The sequence below is a fragment of the Syngnathus typhle genome, linkage group LG3, assembly GCF_033458585.1.
Source record: "Syngnathus typhle isolate RoL2023-S1 ecotype Sweden linkage group LG3, RoL_Styp_1.0, whole genome shotgun sequence".
Lineage (NCBI taxonomy): Eukaryota > Metazoa > Chordata > Actinopteri > Syngnathiformes > Syngnathidae > Syngnathus > Syngnathus typhle.
The window spans coordinates 8,733,419-8,758,905 of NC_083740.1; the positions used below are offsets into that span (position 1 = coordinate 8,733,419).

General features: G+C 40.1%; 1 protein-coding gene across 18 annotated transcripts in view; it reads right to left on the bottom strand.

The window, feature by feature from the left end:
- Nucleotides 1–1,359: 1,359 nt before the first annotated feature.
- Nucleotides 1,360–25,487, bottom strand: part of add3a (adducin 3 (gamma) a) — a 54,036-nt gene continuing 29,908 nt past the window's right edge. For 10 of the 18 annotated variants that reach the window (XM_061273605.1, XM_061273607.1, XM_061273608.1 and 7 more), the window contains 15 exons: nucleotides 21,571–21,815; nucleotides 15,674–15,812; nucleotides 14,677–14,828; nucleotides 14,240–14,320; nucleotides 11,994–12,143; nucleotides 11,230–11,373; nucleotides 10,924–11,022; nucleotides 10,236–10,412; nucleotides 9,894–10,148; nucleotides 9,378–9,482; nucleotides 8,857–8,943; nucleotides 8,392–8,415; nucleotides 7,703–7,823; nucleotides 5,624–5,713; nucleotides 1,360–3,931 (listed from right to left, as the gene is read on the bottom strand). In XM_061273605.1, coding sequence (XP_061129589.1) covers nucleotides 3,678–3,931; nucleotides 5,624–5,713; nucleotides 7,703–7,823; nucleotides 8,392–8,415; nucleotides 8,857–8,943; nucleotides 9,378–9,482; nucleotides 9,894–10,148; nucleotides 10,236–10,412; nucleotides 10,924–11,022; nucleotides 11,230–11,373; nucleotides 11,994–12,143; nucleotides 14,240–14,320; nucleotides 14,677–14,828; nucleotides 15,674–15,812; nucleotides 21,571–21,765 — 2,073 coding nt within the window. In that variant the 5' untranslated portion in view covers nucleotides 21,766–21,815 and the 3' untranslated portion in view covers nucleotides 1,360–3,677. The remainder of the gene's footprint in view (nucleotides 3,932–5,623; nucleotides 5,714–7,702; nucleotides 7,824–8,391; nucleotides 8,416–8,856; nucleotides 8,944–9,377; nucleotides 9,483–9,893; nucleotides 10,149–10,235; nucleotides 10,413–10,923; nucleotides 11,023–11,229; nucleotides 11,374–11,993; nucleotides 12,144–14,239; nucleotides 14,321–14,676; nucleotides 14,829–15,673; nucleotides 15,813–21,570; nucleotides 21,816–25,487) is intronic. The other 8 variants (XM_061273610.1, XM_061273620.1, XM_061273613.1 and 5 more) reach the window with 8 other exon arrangements.

The window sequence follows — 25,487 nt, forward strand, 5'->3', positions numbered from 1 at the left end:
ACACAATAATCCATCCTCCTCTGTCCTTATCTTAACACAGAGAATCACAGACTCATGATATATGTATGATATACAGTACATATGCTACAATGCACATCAAGAATAATCCAGCAAGGTTACAACACATCATTTGGATACCATTTTTTCCATATTGGTGTACGGCAATGCAGTCAAGGCACACTGGCTGTGCAAAACAAAGACAGGCAGCCATTGAGTAGTTCGTAGCATGGAATTTCAGGAGTGGGGGTCATTCTTTGGAAGTATCTGTTGGACTTTAAAGGGCAAGGAAACATATTTGGCAATTTACAGGAAACAAAACGGTTGCCACATGCCTCACAACAATGTGACTACTCACACACACAAGACTAAATAAGAACATGTTTCAAAAATATACAGTATATACGTATATCAACTCAAAGCAGACGATATACATGCATACAGCAAAATATTTGACCTTGCTGACATTTTTGGCTAAGCCATGTGGTGGATCTGAGCGGCATGATTCTGTTGAAAATCTGACTTTGTGCAGTTCATCAAATATATATGAACTCTCTGAAATATTCTTTTTATCATCTCACTATGACAGAGTGGACATGCTAAATGCAAATAGATGTCTTAAAGGGGAAGGGTGGACAGCAATTTCAGGGACACTGAAAATAGTCAATATAAAATTTAGACAAAATATGGATCAAATATAACCTAATTCTCTTGATTATTTATTTGACCCTCAAATTTAGACAAAATATGGATCAGAAATAACCTAATTTTCTTGCTTATTTATTTGACCCTCAAATTTCAAATGGAACACCCAGTAAACAAGATTTTTTTTTTATGTCAGGGAAGGGGCGGGCAACAACTTTGGGGTGTTGTTTGGCAGGTTATTCATTTGACCCAGTTTTTGCAGTACGGGTGGCAGCCGCATTATGAAATGGTACACAGTTATTTGGAGAGCAAAGAGGCTTGTGCATGTCTCTCATGATATTCTCAAGGCCTCTTCTCATGGCTTTGGTATTCCTGTCAAGAAGGTCCACATATCCTGTGCCTGTTATTGTCCAATTGTTTATTGGTCAGACTCAACATCCATTGTCGCAAATGTGATTGAACATTTCACAGACACACAGGTTGTATATCCATTTCCATCCAAGACAAATAAAAGGAGCCAGTTATTTCCTTCTCAGAGTAGAGCTCTTCCAATTTGTAGCGCTACAATGCAACCAATGATCATGGTGTAAGCATCAATGGATTAGACCTAACTTGGCTCACTTGATGCAAAAGAACATGATTGGGAATGAATACAGCGCAAGGCAAAACAATACATGGAGTGACGTGGATGCATAAAAAGATGAAAATGAGCATTCATTTTGGCAAAATACAGTTTATTTGTGAACGTACACTGATTAGCAATACATCTAAAAGCAATTCCATAGATTAGCATTTATATAAGGAGGTGTTCACAGATCCAAAAAGTCGCTTGGCTCATTGTGGCATACCAAAGCCAACTTTTTTTTTTTTTTTTTAAACAGAAAAGATGAATTGGGAAGCATTGGTAGCGGAAGGTGCAAAGAAACCAAAATTTAAACTGAAGGAACGCGCATTCAGTTCACCTGGAAGCAATTTATGCCCATAAAATATTTAATGAACAAACATAGAATAAATATAGCCATACAAATGGAGGATGACAAAGACGACGATGCGATGAAAAAAAGCTGAAAGCATGCTACAAGTCCTCCCTTCTTACACTTGGAGTTCATCCGACAAATATCACATTTACCCAAAACGTTGCACGAGGGGAGTAGAACGGGCGTACGAGATTGAATGCGCGTCTGAAAAGCTGCGTTTTGAGGAGTGAAGAAGAGTGCTGGTTATTGGACCCGAGAGAAGGGGCCGTGCAGTCATTAAGGGGATTAAACAAGAGGTCCTGTCAGGGTCATTGAAGCCTCACAACCCCTTGTCCAAAAACAATACAATATGGCTTTAAATCACACACTCTTTAAGCACGTATATCAACACTATACAAAAGTCATCCCTGCTTCATACTTCATTCGTGACACAGGAGGATTAGGGCCAGACTGCGGGGGGGGGAAATATACTACACAGATAAAATATTAGAAGAACTCTTAATATACAAGAATAAAATCATCTTTTTTTTTTTCCTCCCTAGAGGAGTAAAAATGTCAGGACAGACTTAATTTGAACATATAAAACACAAATGCAATTGAAATGTTGCGAGGTGTAATTTTGTAACAGATGCCGGATTACAAGAATTAAATTGAAGAATAATGTTGTAAAAGAGGAACAAAGAATTCAATCACTTTACAACTGTTGTAATTTTACAAGAAAATAATCATTTTACAGGGAAAATAGGTCAATCATAAAAGATGTCATTTTGTTTGTAATATTACAACAATTGGGGTTTAAAAAAAAACAGTTCCTCATGATTGAAGATTACTGCATGTTGAAATGTTTTAAACCATTACTTAATACTAATTGCAGAGAAAAATTCAATTTTTAATCGAGATACCGGCCATTTTTTTCTCCCATTACAACTTTGCTTTTGGTAATATCCTTTTTTTCGCCACTTCAGTGAGGTCCTAATACTCCTGTTATTCTCAGCTGGCGACTGCAGAGGTTAGACATTTCAGCACAACACACTTCCGGATTTTTGCAGTGCAGACATCATTTTGCACATAAAGCCTATTTTCTTTTTGTTTTTTCTCCTTCATACTGATTTCACTTTCTGAGTCTTCACTTGTCTCAATTGCTTTGCTACTTGCTCGGTTTTCGACCACATACGACTTGACAGTCTCTTTCACGGGTGAAACCATCCTACTACAGTGGAAAGTGCAGCACAATAAAATAAAAAAATATATAGTTACAAATCTATAGCCGACGTATCCAGTTGTCAAATATATCTGTGTTATATTTATGTACTCTACTTTAAAATATAGTGTGAGCAATCACTTACAAGTAGCAAAATGTTCAATAAAAAAGGTCAGATTTCATGCGATGACTTCAACTACACTAAAAGAAAATTCCGGTTCGTCCCAAAAGTAAGTAGGAAAATGCTACATATGTAAATGAATAGTATCCGACTGGCTCTTTTGAGATGTTAACAACACTAAAAGGCGCATGACTCCAGTTTGATGAGTAAATGTGTGTCGATGCCGCAGAAGCGCAAAAATGAGAAGAATGGTGCAAAATAAGAAGAGCCACTAAACAAATGGACACATACCCTGTGGCCACTGATGGGGAGAAATTGTCCAGTGTGACGTCATCGGTCATGAAGCCTCTTGGTGATTATAAACTCAATGCAAAGGTAGAGGACCACCAGATGAGGACTTAACAAAAAATGTGCAGTATACACTCTTGACTTGAGAACTACGTTGAAATGATCGTACTTTTAACAATTCTAATTTCAGCACAGTTGTGCAGATGTCACTGAATCAACTTTGAGTACTGCATTTGTGATTCACTTGAAAATGCTCGACCACACTATCTGTCCATCTGCGTGGGAAACCCTTTTTTTTTTTTTTTGCCAATTCATTTTTTTTCTCCAAATCATTTCTTTGTATATAAAAACTCTGGAAAGGATTAAACACAAAAATCAGGAAAACAAAGACAGCATAAAAGACAAAACATAAAAAGATGCCCTCCCCTTTCTATCATCTTGGTGGCCCTCAGGCCTCTGTCTTCTCTTTCTTTTTGTTCTTCTTGAGGAAGGACGGCGTGCGGAACTTTTTCTTCTTCTTGCCGTTGGGCGACTTGGAGGGCGAGCTCTCCTGAGACAACACCTCTTCGATCTTGTCGGCCGAGCGCACCGTCATTTCCACGCTCTCCGCGCTAGTGTTAAGCTGGCTGACCCGCTTGCACAGCTCGTCGTTGGCGTCGCAGTGGTTATCCTTGCCGTTCATCAGGCCCGCGTGGTTGACTGCTGGGGAAAAGGACCCCGTGAATACACCAGATTGTCATTCATACTAATAATGAATCATTTGTGAGCCTATAGGAAACAATACAGATCCAAATCTAAAATGCAGCATCTGATAACTGGGAGGACTTTAATTATTTAAGCCTTGCTTCATTAACGTGGCAATTTTTATATTCATTCCAGTGTGGCAGGCTAGTCAACAACACTCCTAATGATGAAAGAAGAAGAAGAAATGATAGTGAAGTCATCGGAGTTCAAACTGTAATACCGGCACATTAAATTCGACTTCATTAGCATTTACCAAGCATGCTTTTAATACCCTACACTGCGCTCGTGTCGTAAATGTGTCGCTGCTGGCTCGGACACACAAACACCATTTCAGATGTTTGCTGCAATGCCACTGTACTTGTGCTTTACATATTTCATAACATGGCAGCGTGAAACCCATTGACCTCATAGACTAAAGATCCTGTCCTACTCTCACTTTAAATAAAAAATAAATAAAAAAAAGCCTCGGTTTTTAACAGCAGACTATATCCTCTGTTCACTTAAGGGCCTCCGAGTGTACAACTCCTCCTATGGACTTAGCAACACCAAGAAAGCAGGCCACTGGTATTAAATAAATATAATGAAACGTTATCACCACTTCTCAGGTTATTTTCGTGCTTCAAAGCAAACAATACACTGAGGCCATCCTGAAAATGGAGCATGTAACAACTGACCCGGATTCAAGCACAAGAATCTGACCTCACAGCAGCGCCATCATAAAAGATGGCTCCCGCGAGTCTGCACGGCGCTATGGGTTAATTGCTACTGCTGGTGTGTTTGGGCATTGAGGGAAGGTGACAGGAAGTAAATCTTGTGATGTTGTCAGCTACTATTTAAGTAGGAGCGGCCCTATGAGGTAATGCTGCTGGCTTCACATGTAAAGGACATATGGAACAAATAGAAGAGAAAGGTACAGTGAACACACATTTATGGTGGAGGAGGTATTCCCGACCCTCCTGCAAAAGCTGATAACAAAATGTAAACTTATTGTAAATGTACCGCAGTGTATTAAAACTAATTGCAAGCCCAAGATGTTTAGAAAATATTGTCTGGATAGAAGTGTCTGTGTACAGTACATGCATGTGCCTTTAAAAGGTGGATTCTAGTGAGGTGGGGTGACTTGGCGAGTGCACGTGAGCACCTGCGTGTGAGCTGTAGCCAACAGAAGCTCAGATATTACGGTAGGTATATTGTAAGAACTCATTAAAAGGTCACTTTTGAAAACATCATAATGCTTTATATCGCAATTGGCTCCAAGTTGCCATGGAAACAGGATAGCGAGCATCACTATTCCCCCAAATTAGAAATGAACTGCTCGAGCCTATTAGCTAAATAAAAGTAGACATTTTATATCCGGAACTTATTTTAATGGCGAAGCTTTTGCCAAGAATCGCAGATTACTTGTCGTGACTGAGGTACTGAACTATCTGCTGCTTCTAAATTGTGTCATAGTTTATTATTAAGATTTGTGTTGTAACTAGCACAACCGTTTCTAATGAAATTTGACATCATATTATAGATTTCAGAGTGTGTAGCCTACTAAAGCAACACTATGGATATGAGTGATAGATACCGTGAGAAAGTCGTTTGAATTTAACAGATGCACAGGGCAGGAACTTAAAGAGGCGGCTCTGGTGCCGTGACTGATACCTTTAGCTGGAGTGCTTTGTGGGGACTGGGTGAGCGACACAGACTGAGAGAGCGTGGAGCCGTCGTCCGAGGTTAGTTCGTGCTCGCCATCTGTGTGGAGGGGGGTGGTAGCGGTCGCGGGGTGAGCGGGTGTGGGATGAGCGGATTGCGGGATGGTGGTGCGTGGACGTGGATTGAAGCAGTGGCAAAACAGCGGGGGCGAGCCGGTCCAGAGAGGATGCGGGGATTGGGATGAAGGGTCAGGAGGGAAGTGGGGGGAGGCGAGTCAAGAGATTAGTGATAGCACACACAAGTTAGGATTCAGACATAGACAGAAACTCTTCTGAAAATTTGACAGAATCCTTGTTGGATTCCTTTCAGGGTTTTCTCTTTCCTGGACATTATTATCTTGACAGGAGTACACGTAGCACCCTCAAGATGTCCTATTTCACTATGCAGTTTACCATCATAATTGATGTAATTATTATTATTAATTTTTTTTAAGCATTAGAGCAAAACTGGCGCTGGCATATGTATTTATAGCTACTCATTTTAACTAATTTCTGTTTTATATTTTTTTGCAATTTCCCTTTTTAAGTTATCGATAGATGACCTGGGATGGATGACCTGGCCCATCTGTTAAAAAATATATCAATAAAAAAACAAAAACATCCAACTTGTTCTTTGAGTGAAAATGTTAGCCTGCCAGTTTAAAATGTTATCGTCCTTCAAAGAGCCTTCAGATTATTTTCTTTTTATTGCAAGAGTTTGACCATTTGGATTTTTTTTTAAGTTCTTAAACCTACCAAACTGCCCAAATATTAAGTTATGAACGTATTTTTAAGAGGATTTTCTTATCTTATGCATTACTATAATGTCATATGAGTGCCAATGTTAATATAGTTAATGTGCCAGGGCAGCCCAGCAAAAGTGGCTTGAATGATTTTAACAGCGCACAAAAGCTGCTTCCAAACCACAATGACACATTAATCAGCACGTTCAGGGTTACACACTGAGAAAGCCGAGGCCTGGCTCACAACACTTACATACGTTCACGTTGCTCAACAGGCTGTGGAATAAATTGATTTGCTTTATGTCTGAGTGTGTGCCTGTGGAAAACCTATAACCATACAAGTGAGATTTGTAGAGTGCAAATATCTTATTTCATATGCACTTTTGAAATATATGAAATGGCTTTTTGGATGACCATATAGTGTGTGTGTAGCCAAGTCATGTTTTAGGCCAGTCCAGACGGTCTCCAGCTGGCATCCAGATTGGCCAGTGGGGATTCACAGGGCTACGGGGGGCAACATTGTCATAGCAATGACCGGCAGTCTTGGGGCTGGTGTGAAGACCTGCTGTCTGTTCGTTCTGCCATCGTTTGGCCTCTTGTGCCCACACGCTACACTGACACTGTATTACTGCACTGTCCGCACGCGCATACATGAATGAACACACGTACTAAATGCAAGGTGGCAGGTTTAAGTAGCATGCAGACTGAGACCGCCTCTTCTCTATTTGTTCATTATTGATTTTTCCCATGCCTCTCAATATGATTAGCATTTGGTGTGTGAGTGTGTGTGTGTATGTATGTATGTATGAGTGTATGTGTGTACGTTAAGCGTGTCTGCGAGCAGAAACAAAGGGTCAACTGGGAGAAAAAAGTGTTTGTTGTGTGTTTTTTTTTTTTTTTAGCTCCCTAGAGGCTGCTGCTAAGCTACATACTATAAACACACACACAACAACCACATTAGGTACATTGTGCAAAGGGCTTCAGTACAACATCATAAAAAATGTCACTTTTCTATAGGCGATAGAGATACGTGTATATATAATGGTGTGTCTAGTTTTTTGGCTCTCTGAGTTACTGTTTAAGAAATCCACATTTAATGAGCCCTTATATTCAAATATTTGATCTGATAGCTAAACCACTATCAGATGATGTTTGTGGTTCATCTGGTATGGAAACAAGATAGCGACATTGTTACGTTTCTCAGAGCGCACGTCTGTTGGAATTTTTTTTGTCATTGAGCATGAAGTAAAACACCAATTAGTCACAAAAAATAAAAGTAAATTTGTGTGTGGCCGTCCACCACCTACCGAGACCCAGTTGCCTCACTTCCACGTTTTTGTGATACTCCTGCAAATCTTTCTCTGACAGCTCACTGAAAGGGTTGGGAGGCAGTGGGGCCATCTGCTCCTCCTCTGTGGGCACGTATGGCTGCCGTGGACACACACAAACACATATACACACATATAAACATTTAGGAGGTACTAGTAACCCCAAAAAAGCAAAAAAGAATGATACAGTAAGTATAGAAGAATGAATCTACTCCAGTCTATATTTGATCATGACCACAAAAAAGCTCCTCGACTGAGGAAAACTGAATAACCACTTCAAACTTGACTCGTTTCAAGACAGAAACGTTCTGACATCTTGAACCCAGATGGGAAAATCAAATGTGCACAGACTAGACAATAAAACACACACACATTGTCATTGTGGTAACATGCAGGCTATGCATACAAACCACGATCCAACCGCATCGGTGATATAAAATCTGTACATTTGAGTATTGAAACACACCATTACATGTCAACATCCAATTAAGAACACAGCACAATGATTTGTTGTACGAATACAACAACACACAGTGGGTGAATGTGTTTGTGACTATTCGAAAACAACAAAACATGCTCTTGGTGCTGTGACACAAAACTATATAAAAGTGAGGACAATTCTGAAATATATTGCAAACAACCATTCATTAATATTTGCAGGTATTTACCAGAATGTGTATCTGCACTTCAGCCTTCAACACAAGATACCAACTCATGTCAGCATTAAAAGATGAGGTGTGGATCATTTTATAATAATAAAGCATTTAAGCAATTTTCTTATACAATCAACTCATTGAAATATAGAAAAAATAGAAAATAATTGAATATGGCACTTTGGTTATCATTCGCAGCAATATGTTGTTACTTGTCTCCCTCTAGTGGCCTTAAGGTGTTACAATTTAATCCGTTTTGTGTAATCAGATTGGACCTGCAAACATTTAAGACTACACCCTAAGATTGTCACCGGCAGTCAACTACAACAAATCAGCTGCATTCAGTGCTATGCATGGTCTTTGGCAATAAAAACCTTCAAGCAAACCTACAATGGTAAATCCTGCAAATGAGTTGGTCTTTATTTATTTATACTTTTAAACGTTTTCTATCATGATGTCATTGTGTGTTTTGCATCTTACCTGTCGTGGTTGATCAATTGGGATGCCAGCAAGGTGCTGTGATCGCGGCCCTGATGTTGTCAGGTCGCATCGATTCTGCTCTCTGATCTGTAAAACAAGAATAAGAATACGAATAAGAAGAAGAAAAATATTAACCCTAACCCACACACGCGGTCTGCATATTTCTCGTGTGCATATTTTAACTATTGATCAGAAAAGAATAGCTGCAGTTAAGGCAACGTTAGCATATACTTCCCCTAACCTAAAAATTTGAGCTGGGTAAATTGCAAGGATTGCAAACATATTATCAGATTTATGGCAAAATAATGAAACTTGCAGTCATCAAAAACCAAAACATTCAGAAAATTGCAAGGATTGTAAAGACAATATCAAATTTATGGCAAAATAATGAAACTTGCAGTCATCAAAAAACACAACATTCAGAAGCCCATTTTTAACTACATAACACTTGCAGGGTCGTTGAATCTTGGCTGTTAAAAGACCTCATCATCCGTAATTGTGTGACGTGACGTCAGACTCACTTTGTTTCTCTTCTGCAGTACCTCCTTGGGGTCTGTGTTGAGAGGGACAAATTGATTGGGGTCCTCAATTCTGATTGGCGTTCCAGTCTCCTCTGCTTTCATCCACTGTAAATGAAAATAATAATAATAATAATAATAATAGGTATGGCATTGTCAAATAATTTTAGAATCGATTATTCTACCAATCATCCCATGAACCTGCCCCTGAGATGGATGGTTGGAGGAATTCCATTCTGTTTAAAAATATATATAGTTATTTTTGTAAAGGAACCGTAATACCTAATAGAATAGACCTGACCTGGTGAGTCTAAGACTTAGACTAAAGGTCAATGATGGCAAATGGTCAGTGTTCCATGCAGTATAATAGTGCCTTGTTTAACCAGCAGATGTAGCTAGACCCTGACATCTTAAGAAAAATTATTACATTGATTATTAAACGGAAGAACTACACCCATATTCATGTGAACAACTCAAGTTGTGAATCTTGCTGATAAGAAATTTGTAAATTGTGTTTACCGTGGTTGTCCTGTTGTGGTTGTAGCGGTCATCTCCGCCCTCCACGTTGACCTTGGTATAACTGTTCGGTGAGTTGAGCCAGCGCGTCTTCTCCCGCTGCTGCCGGTGCTGCAGGAACTTGAAGGGAAAGTGCGTGGCGTCCACATCCTCTTCGAACATGAACGCCGTGACGGTGGCGGGGATCTCCACGTCGCTCTTGTGCCTCGGTTTCTCACGCATGATGGGATGGCGGTAGGCATAACCGGTCCTGTAGCCCTGGAGAGCAAACATCAAGAACATATTCAAAGATGGAAGCCCAGTCACATTTAGGATAAAATCACACATGGCTACCAATTGACCCACCAGGTTATCCAGCATCCTCATCAGTGACTCAAACTCCAGTTCACCGATCTTCCACTTGTACGGGCTGTTTATATTTTCGGAAACTGTTGAGGCCACGGCGAACACTCGCGATTTGTATTTCTCTTGGTCAAGCACAATCAGGTTGTCTATGCTGCCAGCACAAGAGATGGCGTTAACCTAAAAGCAGCCACAAAGAAGGAGGGGAGATGGATGTCAGTTTGCACAACACACCTGACAGATGAGCTTTTTTTTTTTTAACCAACAAACATCTGTCAATCAAATTTTGCCAACTAAAATCCTCCATATGGTGAATTAGTGCTGGAAATGCTCTTTGTTAATCTGCACAAGGACAAAATGTCATTTTGCAAAAGACACAGGACTTCAACAACACTAAGGAATAAACCACACAGCACAAAAAACATGCTTGGGAGGGATTTATTTCTAGAAATTAAGCTGGGCTTTGCTGCAGGATTAATGTTCTTTTTTTTTTGTTTGTTCCACCGAGCATTGATGTAGGAGATTTGGACACACCGGGATAAAAAGAAAAAGTGAAAACAAAGATTTGCAAAAATGTGAAAAATCCCCAATTCAAATGGCTACTAAATTGATCTATAGTCTTCATGCATTATTGTTTTTTTTTGGTATGTCAGCCATATTGACACAAGAGTGTCGTTCACTTTGATTGTACCTGAATTTCACAGGCATATTGCGCAGTGTGGATGTAATGAAAGGCCTCTTCCATAGATTCACCCAGAGCAACCAAGCCATGATTGCGCAACACCAGAACCTTTAAAAACAAGAGCATATTATTCATGGTTATTGACAAGTACAAGTCAAGTACTGCTTTTTTCACCATACATATTTAATATCGGACTGAAGGATGTGATTCTTTTTTTTCACTAGTAGTGGTCCGATAGTTGTCTGTCTGTGACAAACACACACCCTTTGCATAATTTAAATTGTTTTATGTTGTGTGTCCAAAAGGCGTTTTCACCTTTGCTGTAGGCCCGAGTGCTTTTTGCAGCTCTCTTCGCTCGGCTGGCTCATCGAGATTGCCATTGTAATTGAAATAGGCGATGTCACCCAGGATGAGCGCCTCCTGAGAAATGGGCAGGATGCCGCACTTCATAGAGGACACCTACAAAGCAGGGAGGAGAAATAAGATCAAAATAGGTCAACGATTCCCAACCATTGTGCTGTGGAACGATACGTCATGAGATATCCTCAGGTGTACCAAGCGAAATTATCCATATTTAATTAAAATATTTATTGTCAACAATAAAGTTGCTTTGTGCACCAATCTATCCCACCAATGTATTGTAGGCGTGTGAAACAACTACACGTTTTTCCACTAGATGGCAGAAGGTGCATAGTCAGTAATCTGTGTACAATAAACAGCATCATTTGGGAGAAAATCACATTTACCCCATTTTTGAAATAATAAATTAAGATTAGGGGATGTTGTTAATATTTGTCAAATATGGGTTTATGAAGCCCTTTGAGACTCTTTTGTGATTAAGGGCTATATACTGTAAATAGAGTTGACTTGACACAATAGTATGTGTAATTAATAATCATATTAATCTTTGTGAATGATTATGTTAATGGTTTCAGGAGCAGAATATTTGTGCATATATAGGGAACAGGGAAAATATATGCAACAAACAAATCTCTGTTCACAATTTTAAATGATCACTCCTATTACTGGTGAGTCGTGACCTCACAGGCTACCTGGTTGTACAAAATAAAGAGACTTACAGCAGCCGTGGCAGGAGTGTGCACATGGATGACACAGCGGGTGTCTGGACGTATCGAGTAGATGGCGGCGTGGGGGCTGAAACCGGCCGAGTCGATGCTCAGGTTGGTGGAACCCTGCTCGATCACCTCGCCGATGATGTTGACCTTCAGCTGGGGAAGGAAGGAGAGCAGCTGGAGTCAGCATGACTTTTTCCCAAGTGTTTAATCTGAACCTTTCTTCCCCAGAACAGTCACCTTTGTACCATCAAATGGTTTTACATTGAAAGCTCACATAACTTCTGCTGTAACACATATGTTAAACAATCTAGCAGATAAATCCATCCATCCACAAAAGCAATAGAACCAACACCATAAATCACGCTAACAACCACTCCTCACGTCGACAAGCCCCTCCCTAGGAAATGAACTAGACTCTTACATGCAACATGATACAGTACCGATAAGGCAACTGCATTCCCATTCCCTTATTGGATGATTGGGAGCAATATCGGATTCAGCAGAGAGGTACACGACCCGCAAGAGAGAATAGAGACATAGACAAACGGGAGAGAATGAAGACACCTGGTCAGAGAGACATTTGTGCGAAGCGGAAGAAAAAGAAATGACCCAAGTGTGTGCAGATGTGAGGGTCCGGTTGAAAGTTAATCGCAAACAGAAAGCCTCTGTGGCCTGCAGGCATCGTGCACATGTTGTTCTGATATAAAGCAGAAAACCACAAGATCGCATTTCCCTTTTACAACAAAAACTGTGAGTGTGAGTTGTAGCAACAGGAAAGGGCATTCATCATGCAGTTGGACGCACATGAATCAATTTTACATCTCCCTGTTGAACACAGACTACAAGTTTTTTTTCGCTGTTTCATTCCTCTGTCCAGCTAAAAGAAGCCCATTCAGAAAAACAAGCAGAAAATCCATTTGGGGTTAACTAAATTAACCAGCTTGTGGTTAGTGGTTAGTCCAATGTGTAGCCTTTTAACAGGATAAGCAGTAGAAAATTGTTGCAAGTTGCAAACATGTCACTTTGGCATTTGACACAATTTAAACACAATATTCAGTTTACTGATTGTCGACCACACCAGTCATTTTAGTTAGGCCTCTTCCAACTCAGATGGAAACTACATTATAGGTAGATAATTCATTGATCTTTCAAAAACCGAACCACCACCACTGATGTCGAAACAGTCAGACAAAAGCAGCTGTCAGACAAGTGAACATTGATTTGCGTCCATCACATGTCCAGTAACTTTTCACCGCCACGACCTTCAATAATTGCTGCTCACTCACACAACTCTACAGCAGACTACTGTGATATGGACAGCATGTCAAAGGACGTGTCAGAAAGCTATTAAATGTGACATGCTTAAACGACGATGATAAGAAATGTCTAAAAATGGCAACGGCACTCAAGAGCGAGGGGCATTGGGGGAGGGATTGGTGTGTGTGTTGACAAGAAACAAACTGACCACTTCAACCTATGGAACAGAGCCCATCATCTAAAACAGTTAGCTGGGATTTGGATCAAACGTCTATCATTTTTGCCAATAATTGCCTGGAAACAAAAGTCCAGAATCAAAGTCTCTAATTGACATTGGATCTCAAACAGACATGAGGAGGTGAGGCAGACTGTAAGTGACCATCACTGATAACTTAATGTTAGTCTGCAATAGAAATGCGTGCAAAACTCACAGCTGCAAAATGTAAAAATGACACATATTCAAAGTGAATGATTTCCCCTGTATTTGGGGCATTTATCTTTAATAGCTGGATTTGAAAGATGCAGTGTAGCCACATTGCTTAATCAAAACGTTAGAACAGATGTTGCACAGACAATTACAGTATTTCTTCTTTTTTGTACTTTGCCATTATTTTGGGATCAGAATCGAATTAGTCACTGTCAGATGGCTATAGTATGTGGTTTTGCTCATTTTATGTCTTGAAGCAAAGCAATGATGGTTACACTTGTGTCAATACTAAACCAAAAACGTTTCCATGTAGCCTGTTTTTAAAACAAAATATACAGGCAGTCAAATATTGTTCCAGTAAAACAGGAATGCAGTGAAATTAATGAAGGTCAAAGGCTTTTTAACAATGTTAATTATTAACATAAACAGCCAACAAATATGTGCTTCAGTCATTTTGAAAGTTTGAAAGTTTCTGCAATCAAAGATTTTTATTTTTGGGTGACAATCAAAATGGAGGAAGCTGCCCTTTTTCAAAAAGTTGGGACTGAGGCAGGTTGAGTCTTACCAGGTTTGATGCAGACGCCTCAGCAAAGGAGAGCCCTCTGGGGATTATAAGGATGTGATCTTGCTCTTTGCTGATTCGGGCCTTTGGAATGAGAAAATACTGATTTTATTTCTCCAAAGTATCTACGCAACCAGATAACATAATAATGAAGATTTACTGAATGCCATTCCATTGATAACACTCAATATTAGCCAAAAAAAACAACAACACAAAACCAGCGAAGCAACCATCTAATCTGACGTGGCTCTGTAAAAAGACTGAACAAATTGAGAACTTTATTAGAATTGGACAATGCACTAATAGATCCAGCAGATAGAGCAGTGATGAAAAAGTACTGTGGGTGTCATTGTGTCTCATGATATATTGTGCAAGTACACTTAATAAAAATGAGTGGCCTGTCCACCTGTACTCTCAATGATAAATTTGGGGAATCTTACGGTGATATAGGAGCTGGCAAAGTGGGCCCAGTTAAACAAGTCCACCAATCTGTAGAGGCTGGCCAGTTTACAGCGTGTCAGCTTCTCTCCTTTCACCATGGCACTCGTTTCCCCGTTGTACAAGTCGTTAATGGGTATGACCATCCCCAAACCTGAACAGGAAAACACAAAATAAAATGCATGCAATAAAGAAATATGCTGACTGAAGTACAGTAATTAGTTTCCTTTAATTTAGTGATATAGAGGTGTACAAATTAATCGATTAATTAATCACCTTGCATTTTAATAATCAAGTAATCGCTTTGAGACTTCTTTTTTACAAAAGATTGTACAAATGTTATGATTTCAGGCTCTCAAATGTAATAATACTCTGATTTCTGTAGTCCTTCATGAAAGAAGACTTATTTATCTTTTGTGTTTAATCACAATAAGACATTTGAAAACATCTGCTTTTACGTTGGAAACAATGATCGATCTTGTGTGATATTGCTCAACTGTTGTTTAGTTTTTTTAGGATCCCTTAAGAAACAGCAATTGTGGGGGGAACATTTTAACACAGTTTAATATAAATAAAATTGAATACAATTATCTGATTAATTGATGGAATAATCGAGTCAAAAATCGTTTCTGACCATATTCAATTGTGATTGCCCTACAGTGATGTATTAGACACAGCATGTACTGCATCATTTAGTTTTGCAGCTTTTGATAGACTAACTTAAGAGACTGAGCTCCTCTGATCCCTTTAACATATGATCCAGCATTCAGTTGCACATTCCACATGTGCAAATGGAGGCAGTTTGAAAGCCATAACTCCAAGAGAATCTAAAGTGAGAGAAAAATGCATGGCCCTTCCGGCGTCTGGGCCTAGATCAGCACATCAGCCTTCAAGAAGGGAAAGTCTTTAAATATGCTTTTTTTTTTTTTTAACTCTGGGTGTGGGTTATATTGTGTACTGGTCACCATGGTGACAGGTCACATGGCAATGAATACTCACTTAGTGGGGAAGTGTTGTAACCGGCCATTGAACTCGCCATGAAGAAGTCTGCAATCTGTCTGAGGGCCAACAGACCAGCGGGGTTGTTCCCTTTGCATTGCTGCTCTTGGATCAAACTTTCCAACTCCTCCTTGAAGGCCTGGGGATGGAAGTCAGGAAAGGAAGATATTAGATGACAGTGTGCTCAATTTTCAGGACTTCAGGATAAATGATGGCACATGTGCACACTTGTGTGTAAAGATCTTGAGGCATGGCGGATTAGAGCACACGTAGGGAAGACAGTGGAAGAATGACTGTGGGAACAAGATGTGGGACACAAGCAGCACTTAATCACAGATTAGTCATGCTCCTTAGGTGTCAGCAGGAAGACAGCCTCAACGAAGCTGATTGGCTGATCAACAAGCGTACACTCGATAGGCTGCCGTCTTTTGTGTTTGTGAGGCTAATCTTGACATCCAGATCAGAGTCACCCCTTAAATCCGTGGAAAAGCATATTAACATGAGAAACCATACAAACATCCAAACTTGCCATGAAATGAAAGACCGAGCAAGGCTTTTGTTGATGACTACATTACTGATAGAAAGGTGGGCATACGTATGGAATGATATTCATCCTATGTGGGAAATAGAATAGCCACACACTATCTACTAATTGGGTTCTGAATATAGTGTTCAGCTGCAGTTTTGATCAATTTTGTTTTGTGAGAGACACAATGATGGGGTCATAAAAAAAATGAAATCAATTGAATGCATTATGTAACTTTAGAAGAATGAGAACCGCTCAATGTTTTCAGTGTCCGAAATTGATCTGGATTTCACATTTGCCATTGATTTACATTTAGAAGAGAAAATTCCCTTCACTTCTCATTCTATCAGGTTGTAATTTGTTGCACTTCATTTCTGGATCAGGATCAAGGTTTACGTAACTCATTGATTGAGCCTCTGGGCTCAATGAGAAATGCCGAGGTACTTAAAAATGCATTGCAAAATGTGGGTTATACATACAGTAAAATATTTTGTATAATTAGCAAAATGCGTCATGGAACCATTTCCACATGAAGACTCAGTCTAGTAACAAGCATACTCTATAAGAGTATTGATGTTTTGATTGCAACTTCTCTGAACTGTCTGCAGAAAAGAAAATCCAGCACTTTGATGCTGCCTCCAACCACAGGCTCATCCATGGGCGGTCTGCCAACAGAACAGGCCCGTGTGAGGGTGTTTTGTGAAAATTGGAACAACCCCCTCTATGGGAACACCTAGAGTCCCGGTGCACTGCTGAGTCTGAACCATGACCAAACATTCCTCTGTCCCTGGTGGCAGTGTTGCTGTGGTGACCGCCTCAAAGCGGATGTCTGACTGGGAAGGGTTCAGGGTTGTGTTTCGGAGAGTTCTTTTTAAGAGACTCGTTTGCCATCACATTTGTGTTTGAAAGACAGAATCAAAGCCCAGCTGCAGAGATTGGTATTTTGGTTTTATTCTCAGGGCATTGGGTTGACTCTAATTGGGCTGTTCTGGTGATTTTAGAAGTTATTTCGCCTCCCATCCAGGCAGGCTTCATAAAAAGAAGAGCGAAAGCTGCCTTTCAAAAGGCACACATTCGAATGACCCACACACTAGCCGGCATCTGTTCAACAGTTTGTGTGAGTACTAAATTCTCAAAAAGATTATGACAGCAGGGATTTGACTGCATCATGCAAACAGATTAATTCCAGGGCTGAAAGTGGATCTATCATTAATATTTGGACCACCCCCCTGACCGCTGCTACACCAACAAAAACAACAACAAAGAAGTTGTTTATGCTGCTGAGGTTTGCAATAATCATAAAATAAAGCATCGGGTGAGGCTTTTGACATCTGTGTCTGCTGTTCCCAAAGCACAAAATGGAAGTTTATCCTAAACTTGCACAAATGTATTACATGAAATAAGAAAATGTCACCCACTTGGGTCTCATTGACTGATTATTTGGCATCAGTTCTCCTTCCCTAATAAGTCCTAATAGTACAATTGATTTCAGTAGGGTAGCATAAGCTACATTTCAAGAAAATAACTTCCAAAAGCCACAAAAATATCATCAAATCTATTTCCTAAAACTTGAGCCTGTTTTGTGAGTGTGAGCACAACGTTGCTCACAAGCTAACAACGTGACAATGTTGCAGAGCAGGAGAGCGTCTGCCTGCAGGCCAGGCAGCGCAATCGATTATACCAATTTAACCTCGATGAGCGCGTCTGTGGAACAGGACCTGGTCTATAAATATCGTGCGGCTTGTTTTAAAAGCATGTTGCTCCACACACTATGTCTATACATGAGATGGCATAGAAAGCTGCTGCTACATAACCAGATAATTGCCGATGTCACTACAAAAGATTTTTTTTTTTTATCAAATATCGTGTTTATCAAGCTGAAAAGAATTTGATTGTGATAGCATTTTGTCAGATACTCTAATATTCACTGTACAGCAATATTGTCATATTTTTATAGCTTCAGGTCCCCAAGTTGAACCTGCAGAACAAAGGTCACTTAAATTGCGAAGTAGCTCCTGAAATTAAATCACTGCTATGCAAAAATGCTCCTCAAATTTTTTTGGGTTGGGGGGGATATCAATTTCCATACAGTACACAAAAAATGTTGAAAACAACTAACAAGTGCAGAGTAGATATTTCTACAGCCATACATTTTTTCTTGAAGCTAGTGAGATAAGAAATTATTATATTATTAATTATAACTCCCAAATCAATTTGCCTTTTGCACAAAATGATCCAACCCATTCATGCTGTGCGGGCAATGAGGACATTTCATGAAGTTCATCACCCAATAGATGCGGAGGAACGACTCGCGAAACACAGCTGGCTCTGCGGGAATAAGAGCGGTTTGAAAAAGAAATCTCTGGAGGAAGTTCAACCACTAATGTTCTATCAAAGAGCCCATCGGGGCTTTAAAAGAGAAGAAGAAACCTAATAGAGGGCAGCCGTTATATGAAGCCTCACGCAAGACGGTTTTCAGCACAGGCTGCCAAACCACATCAACTATCTACTCATGCTTGCTGACAAGTGGCAGAGGAAGAGAGTAATATTCACACTTCCTTTAATTCATAATAAAAATAGCGTGAAATGAGAAACGTCAAGTTTCCGCATACGGAAAAAATGCAGGAGAGTGGAGAACGCATTCAGAAGGTCAGCTGACAAGGTGCTGAAAATAGAAGCAGCATGAGAAACTGCGTCTGAAATTCAATTTCAGGCGCTCTAATCTTTTGACCTTTTAGACGACAGAGTGAGTCACGGCAAACAAATTTTCAGAAGCCCCAAAAAAATGTAGCTTTGCAAATCTGCTGCCAGGGTTTGCATCCAAATCAATTTTTGTTTTGTATATATGTAAAAAACAAATAGGCAAATAAAAACAAAAACTCAAACCTCCTCAAGAAAAGGTCACAAATTATTTTGCTCCATTTAGCAAAAATAAATAAAGCGCACACCGAAACTGGACACGTTGATTACTTTTCCCTTCTCTAAGCACCTATTTAGTTTCACAGTGGTGACATCATCTGAAGTATACAATCTTTTCTAGTTTCTCTTTAACTCACAGATCACGTCTGTTTAAACTAAATCTATTTGTGCACACAGTCATGTGAGCTTGCTAGTGCTAATCCAGTTTCTGTATGCATCTCATTGTCATAGAAAAAATCGAAGCTTAAAGGCTAAACACATTTTCTCCCAGGAAGGCAATTGCAACAAAATTATTTTTGCTCAACACTTTTAACCGTGATAATTAATATGTCTGTCAGTGTGAAAAAAAAAATCATCTGTACAAGCAGATTTGACAGACCTCTTGTATTGGCTATCATTTTATTGTGTTATGTGGTCATAATGTTATGGCGGGTTGGATCTTCAACGTCTATGAATCTAGACAGTGTCAAGGATTCAATGTTATAGACTTCCAAAAGTAAACACGCTTGCATGATAGATATGGCTAAGTTGCTCCAAGCCTGGTCTATATTGGTCTGACTTTAAACGCAACCTGCAATCTGAGCACCAGAAGCATGTAATCTACGACTCCACTAGTCCTTGAAGAGTGGAATCCAAACAAACAAAAAGAGGAGGAGAGACTTTGAAAGGAAGACAAGTCGTGAGAAGGAGGCCACTGAGCTACTGACGCATACACTATGTTGTTTTTGTATTGCTGCTAAAAGATGACTTGGATTAAGAGACTGAGAAAGCAACACTTTGGAACTTTTGGGCCTTATCCCAAAAGAGACAGTTATAATCACATTGGCTGACTATATGTAAAGTGCATAACCATTCAGTTGATGTGTCATGTCGCAGAAAATTGTCCAAAACAATGATGTCATCAATATTTATTATTAATCCATTTGGCATTCTGTACTGTGCAAATGTCATAGGTCTTGATGCTTATCTTGGTCAAGGGCAAATTTTAGCACTTTCTATGGATTTCAATGGCCATATCTAATGTCCTATATACGTCAGTGTTACTGTAGCACTGAATGTTATTAGTTTGTGGTTGTATTTTCGGAGGGGAATGTACAATCGACTGAAATTCAAATGTGCAATTGTAAGCAAACAAGTGATGCACTTTTTTTTTTTCCAGAGCTGTTTTCCACCGTGGTTTCAGCAATCCTGCTGACATCCAAACTAAAAGGTCAGCGCGAATCTGCAATTCAGTTTGCTCGCTATGGCAATACACACAAGTGCAAGGCAAATGATTGACACTTTGGCGATTACAGCTTCCATCTGTGATCGGCTGTTTTTCTTGGGTATGGTGGACCCCCAATGTTTTTCAATTGCAAATCCCCTCATTTAAATACATGCCAATAAAGAAACACACTATTTGGATGATATATAAGACCAGTCCAATACACTCCAATCATCAGTGACATTTACATCTTAGATAGCATCTGACCAAACTTTTATTGACCTTTTTTTTAATCATTTGTCATCGTCACATCTGAGTGACTCAAGTTGCATACAACCTAGAGCAGTTGAACACCAGACTTGAGTCAACAGTGTTGAAAAAATATTCCAGACACTATTAGGGCTAAAATGACAGGTTAGGTTAGGTTTGTTGTACCATCTTGACAAAATGTGATGTGAAGTGTTCAAGGGGCAAATTACAAAGCACAATCCACAAGCACGGCACCAAGATGTGTTTAAATCGTGCCGCTATGAAGTTTTTGCCTTGGAGCCAATTCAATCCTTGTATACTGTTCACGTAATTGTGTCCTCATACAACCTTGTGCATCAAAATAATTGCTAAAGAGCTCCGAAATCACAAACTGTACCTCCAGTACTTATCTCAAGTTTATCTGGCACAACTCATGTAATTCTCACGAACTTGGACCGCCGGGGATAGAAAAGCAAACAACAGCATTACGAGCATTGGCAAGAATATGCCCTGCTCTCACTAGGATGCCGACGACAGCAAAACCTGATCCAACATGAGGGCTGCTGGCCTGAAGGGCATTTGAGGAATTCTGGATGCAAAGGGTGTGGCACATGGTGCTTCTTTCGGGATTTTAGCTTGCCACTGGCATTCCGTTTCCAGTTGCTAAAAAATACAGCTGAATATGCTATGCATGGAGTTTCAGAAGAGGGCAAAGTCCATAGGAAGTGCTTATCCAAACTATTAATGGGTGGGTTTTGAAAGAATTCATCTGGTTTTTCATTTCATTCTGGTCGGTTGTAGACCTCAGCACCGATTTGGGAGGCTTATTGTATACTGACATGAGCAACTATAAAATGCCCAAGAGGAGTTAAATTGTCTCATCAGCCAGCAAGCAGTACAGTTTTGAATGCATTTCAAAATACCTGAGTGGTACAAAAGAGTTGTGTCAAGTGTGCTGAAGTAGTGTAAACTGTAAACAACAGGTTTTTTTTAACTTACAGGGCTTTGTAATATCTGCGTGACCCGTTTCTTCTGTTCCAGAACGTTGAAGTCCTGTCGGAGGTCAGGCGACATTTTCCTGGCTCGGAGGTACTCTGGATCGTTGACATTGACTCGATCAAAGTAGCGCTCTTTGGTCTTGCCACTAGGTGTGGGAGGGGTGGTCACAACCCCCTGGTGGCTGTCCACACTCATCCCTGTTGCCTTTCACTTCTTTGTTGAATGGCTGCCGCTCTGAATCACGCCTGAGGAGATCAAGAGAGGTCGAGAGGTTAGACGAAAAATCCAGTCCATAAAAATTCAATACCAACTATAAAAATGACATTTTGTCATACAGCATGGCTTGTGGCAATCCAAATCCCAACACGCCCCCCCAGTAAAAACAATTTTTGCAAATAACTCCTTCAATTTGAAAGCAAGCTGAAACTGAGGTTCAAATGAAAACTATTTTCGTTCCTGTTTTTGGCATCTTCTAACAACCTGAAGAAGTTACACATGACCCTACTAAATCAAATCTGTACTCCAATTTAATTAGCTTGCACTTATGACCATATAAACCGTAGAAATTGAGTCACACTCACCAGGACACATCAACACAGCAATGAGTATGCTCTTTCTCTATAGTTGTTTATTCTCATATTGGATGACAGCTGCGCCAATTTTAGAGTTAATCAAAAAAGATTACGTTGATTGAATTACCGTAAATAATAGGTCAAAGGATGCTAATGAAAATTGCACAATTTTGCCTTAATACGCAAAAAAAAAAAAAAACAGGTAAACTGATGGAGCTGGGTAGCTGGGATTTACCTCTTTAGCAAGCGAAATTGATGAAAAGACGACCAGAGAGAAAATACAAATTTGCATCAGTGGCTGTTGTTGCTGAGGATAAGCCGCCAGTGTATTAGGGAGGGGTGGGGCCAATGCGAGCCCGAGCAGATGGTGTTGGTTCAAAGGGTGAAGGAATGAGAGGAAGACATTTAGAGAAGGAATCCAGAGGATGAGAATTAACCAAAATGAATACAAGCTGACCGCATTCCCTCCTAAGGTATAAGACTGTTATGTAACCTGATATTAAATTCACCTCCCCTGCTTGCCTGTAGGGGAGTCTTTCGGAAAATCATAGAAAATCTTAGTGCCACCGACAACATTTAAGGTTTTTATTTTACATCAGAGATCAACCTGATTGGATTAGCTCCAGAAAGTAAAAAGACACACGCTAACAGTAAAGTGCATAAAAATGATATTGGGCAAAGAGTTATTTGTCTGGATGCCAGGAATTTGCTAAATGCCTGGAATTCAGCATGTCAAAAAATACAACAGCTGTAGGCTTACCAAAATATAATAAGCCCCATAAACTCTCGGAATGGGAACAAATACAACACACACAGCACACACACGTGCACACACACAGGGTTGCAGGATTGTGTAATAAATCCAGCGGCATGAGTTGCCCCCTCCCCTTGTTTTACATTCCTTTTTCGGTGTCTGTCAATAGATTGTTGTCCCCTTCGTGAACCCAGTCTCTGTTCACACCCCGATAGAGCGTTTGGGAGCATAAGGGGTGGTTAGTCATATTGAGGGGCGTTCTAACATGACACGCTTGTAAGAGAAAAAAAAAAAATATCCAGCAGTAACCTTATCAATATTTTATGACAAATTCAGTCATATTCACACAGGTTAGCGATAAATCAGATGTCGTATGCAATGCCGAGTAACAAGTTGAGTTCATATGAAATGTGATGTTGGAATACAGTGCTGCATTGTGACTGTGTTTATTCAAGAGGAATCTGCAGGCTGAGGCAAAGTGACCATGACCTCGAAAACCTGTGACAATGGTGTGCTGCACACCTCACCCCGCTTAGTCACGATTTCCGCTTTTATTATTTCTGGACCTTTGCAACAGATGGGAGCAGATCAGATTTTTTCTGCACGTATGAGTTTAAATGAGTCCAATTAACGTAACGCTGGTGATTGAATCAGTGTTTTCCACTCCACTCCAACAAATTAGGGCTGACAAGACTAGAGCAGCTCGGCAGCAGCACCAGCGCTAATTGCTGCCTCTAGAACAACAATTAAATGAAACAAGACTTCTTACAGACATCTTCACGTCAGACCTGTTGTATTACGCTGGTCAACTGTAACACGAAACCTGAGTGACATTGATGCACGACTGCATTCCATCTTTCATTTAGTTTACAAAATAAGATTCCCCTTCGATCTCAATTACAGCAGCTTACTGTTTATTAGCAGGAATGTTCAGCCGTCATGCACCAGTGCGCCATTGACATTTGGAGCTGGTCCAGAGCCAGCAGCTCAAACAACACACATCACTCCATCTTCCACATAAATCAAGCAACCATGCATTCTCTTTTTGTCGGGGCTCTAAATATCATCAAAATGTATTTAAAATAAAACTACAGATTCTGAGCTTTCATTTGAGGATATTTGTGTGTACCGTAATTTTCGGACTATAAGTCGCACCCGAGTATAAATCGCACCAGCCATAAAATGCCCAAAAAAGTGAAAAAAAACCTGTATATATGTATATAAGTCGCCCCCCCCCCACCCAAACTATGAAAAGAAACGCGACTTATAGTCCGAAAATTACGGTACATCCAAATAAGGTGCTTTCCATTTATTAAGGGCTCAAAAGTAATGGGACAACTGGCTGCTCAACTGTTCCATGGCCAGGTGGGCATGTATGGCTGCCAAAGAAATCATGTGACTGCTGATAAAAGCAGCGGAATTATTCAGAAGTGTTTTGGACAGATAATGACTTGAGGGATAATGGGAAAGCAACCAAAGGATTGGCCAGTGGCCATCAAGTATTAAAAAGAGCAAGTTTGATTTAGGAGTTTGTCCCAACAAAGTGAATATCATTCATACAAATATAAATCTTGTTCATTTCATTTCAGCCAAAAAGATGAGAACTGTGCTGAATCATGGTCCCAATAGTACAACAGTCAACAGTAATCATGCCTATGTGCGTGTGTGTGTGTTAGTGTGTGCGTGTGTTGTCATGTCTGGGAAACTGAGAGCCCCGCAGTGTTTTTTGTCAAGCATATGGTTATCAGGTTGGTACATTTGGAAGACCAGTTGGAAACAGAACGTGTTAGTACCTGCATTTGCCAACAGTCAATACTGATTAGGTTCTGCATGGTGGAAAAAGAGCGTACATTTTGAGAGATCTTGGAAACCTTCCCTCATGGAACAATCCATCACAATGTGGGGATGAATTGGAAAGTGTTGGTCAATAGTTATTTAGAAAGGGTTACGTGACATCAATTTCATCGCCGCTTTGCAGAAAATTTGTGGAAGTCAAAGGTCACCTGGAGCCTATCTCGGTTGATTTTGAGAAAAGTTTGATACACCCTGGACACCCAGCCAAATGCAAGGGCACTTCATAAGCAGACGTTTTAATGAATTAATATTAATAAATTAAATAAAAATGAGACAACAGCAGGCAGTGATCATGTCTTAAGGTTTCAAATGTGATGCGGAGCTAAATCAGAACTGTCACTGCCTTGGTGGAGGCAATACCACTGATAAACATCCACCTGCATTACTTTTTCATGCTTGGGGGAGACACCAAATTATAACTGCTTGTGTGGCTGCCACCTCTAAATATAGTCAGCCTTGTGGGTTACTTTACAACCCCAACAGTAACAATACCAGGAAAGAATCTCTAGGGCAGCTAATTATATCCACACATGCAAAGTCCACACATAGCCTTGCAGTCCGATACACACATGCACACACTCACACACATGCAGACACAGGAGGGGGCGTGTTTCCACGATTAAGCAAGCCAGTATGACAAGGAAGACAGAGTTAGCGGTGAAACCAGAGGACAGCATGTGAGGCAAAATCGGAGCAACTGAAAGCCGCACACAGCATGCAGGTCTGTTTTTCAACTT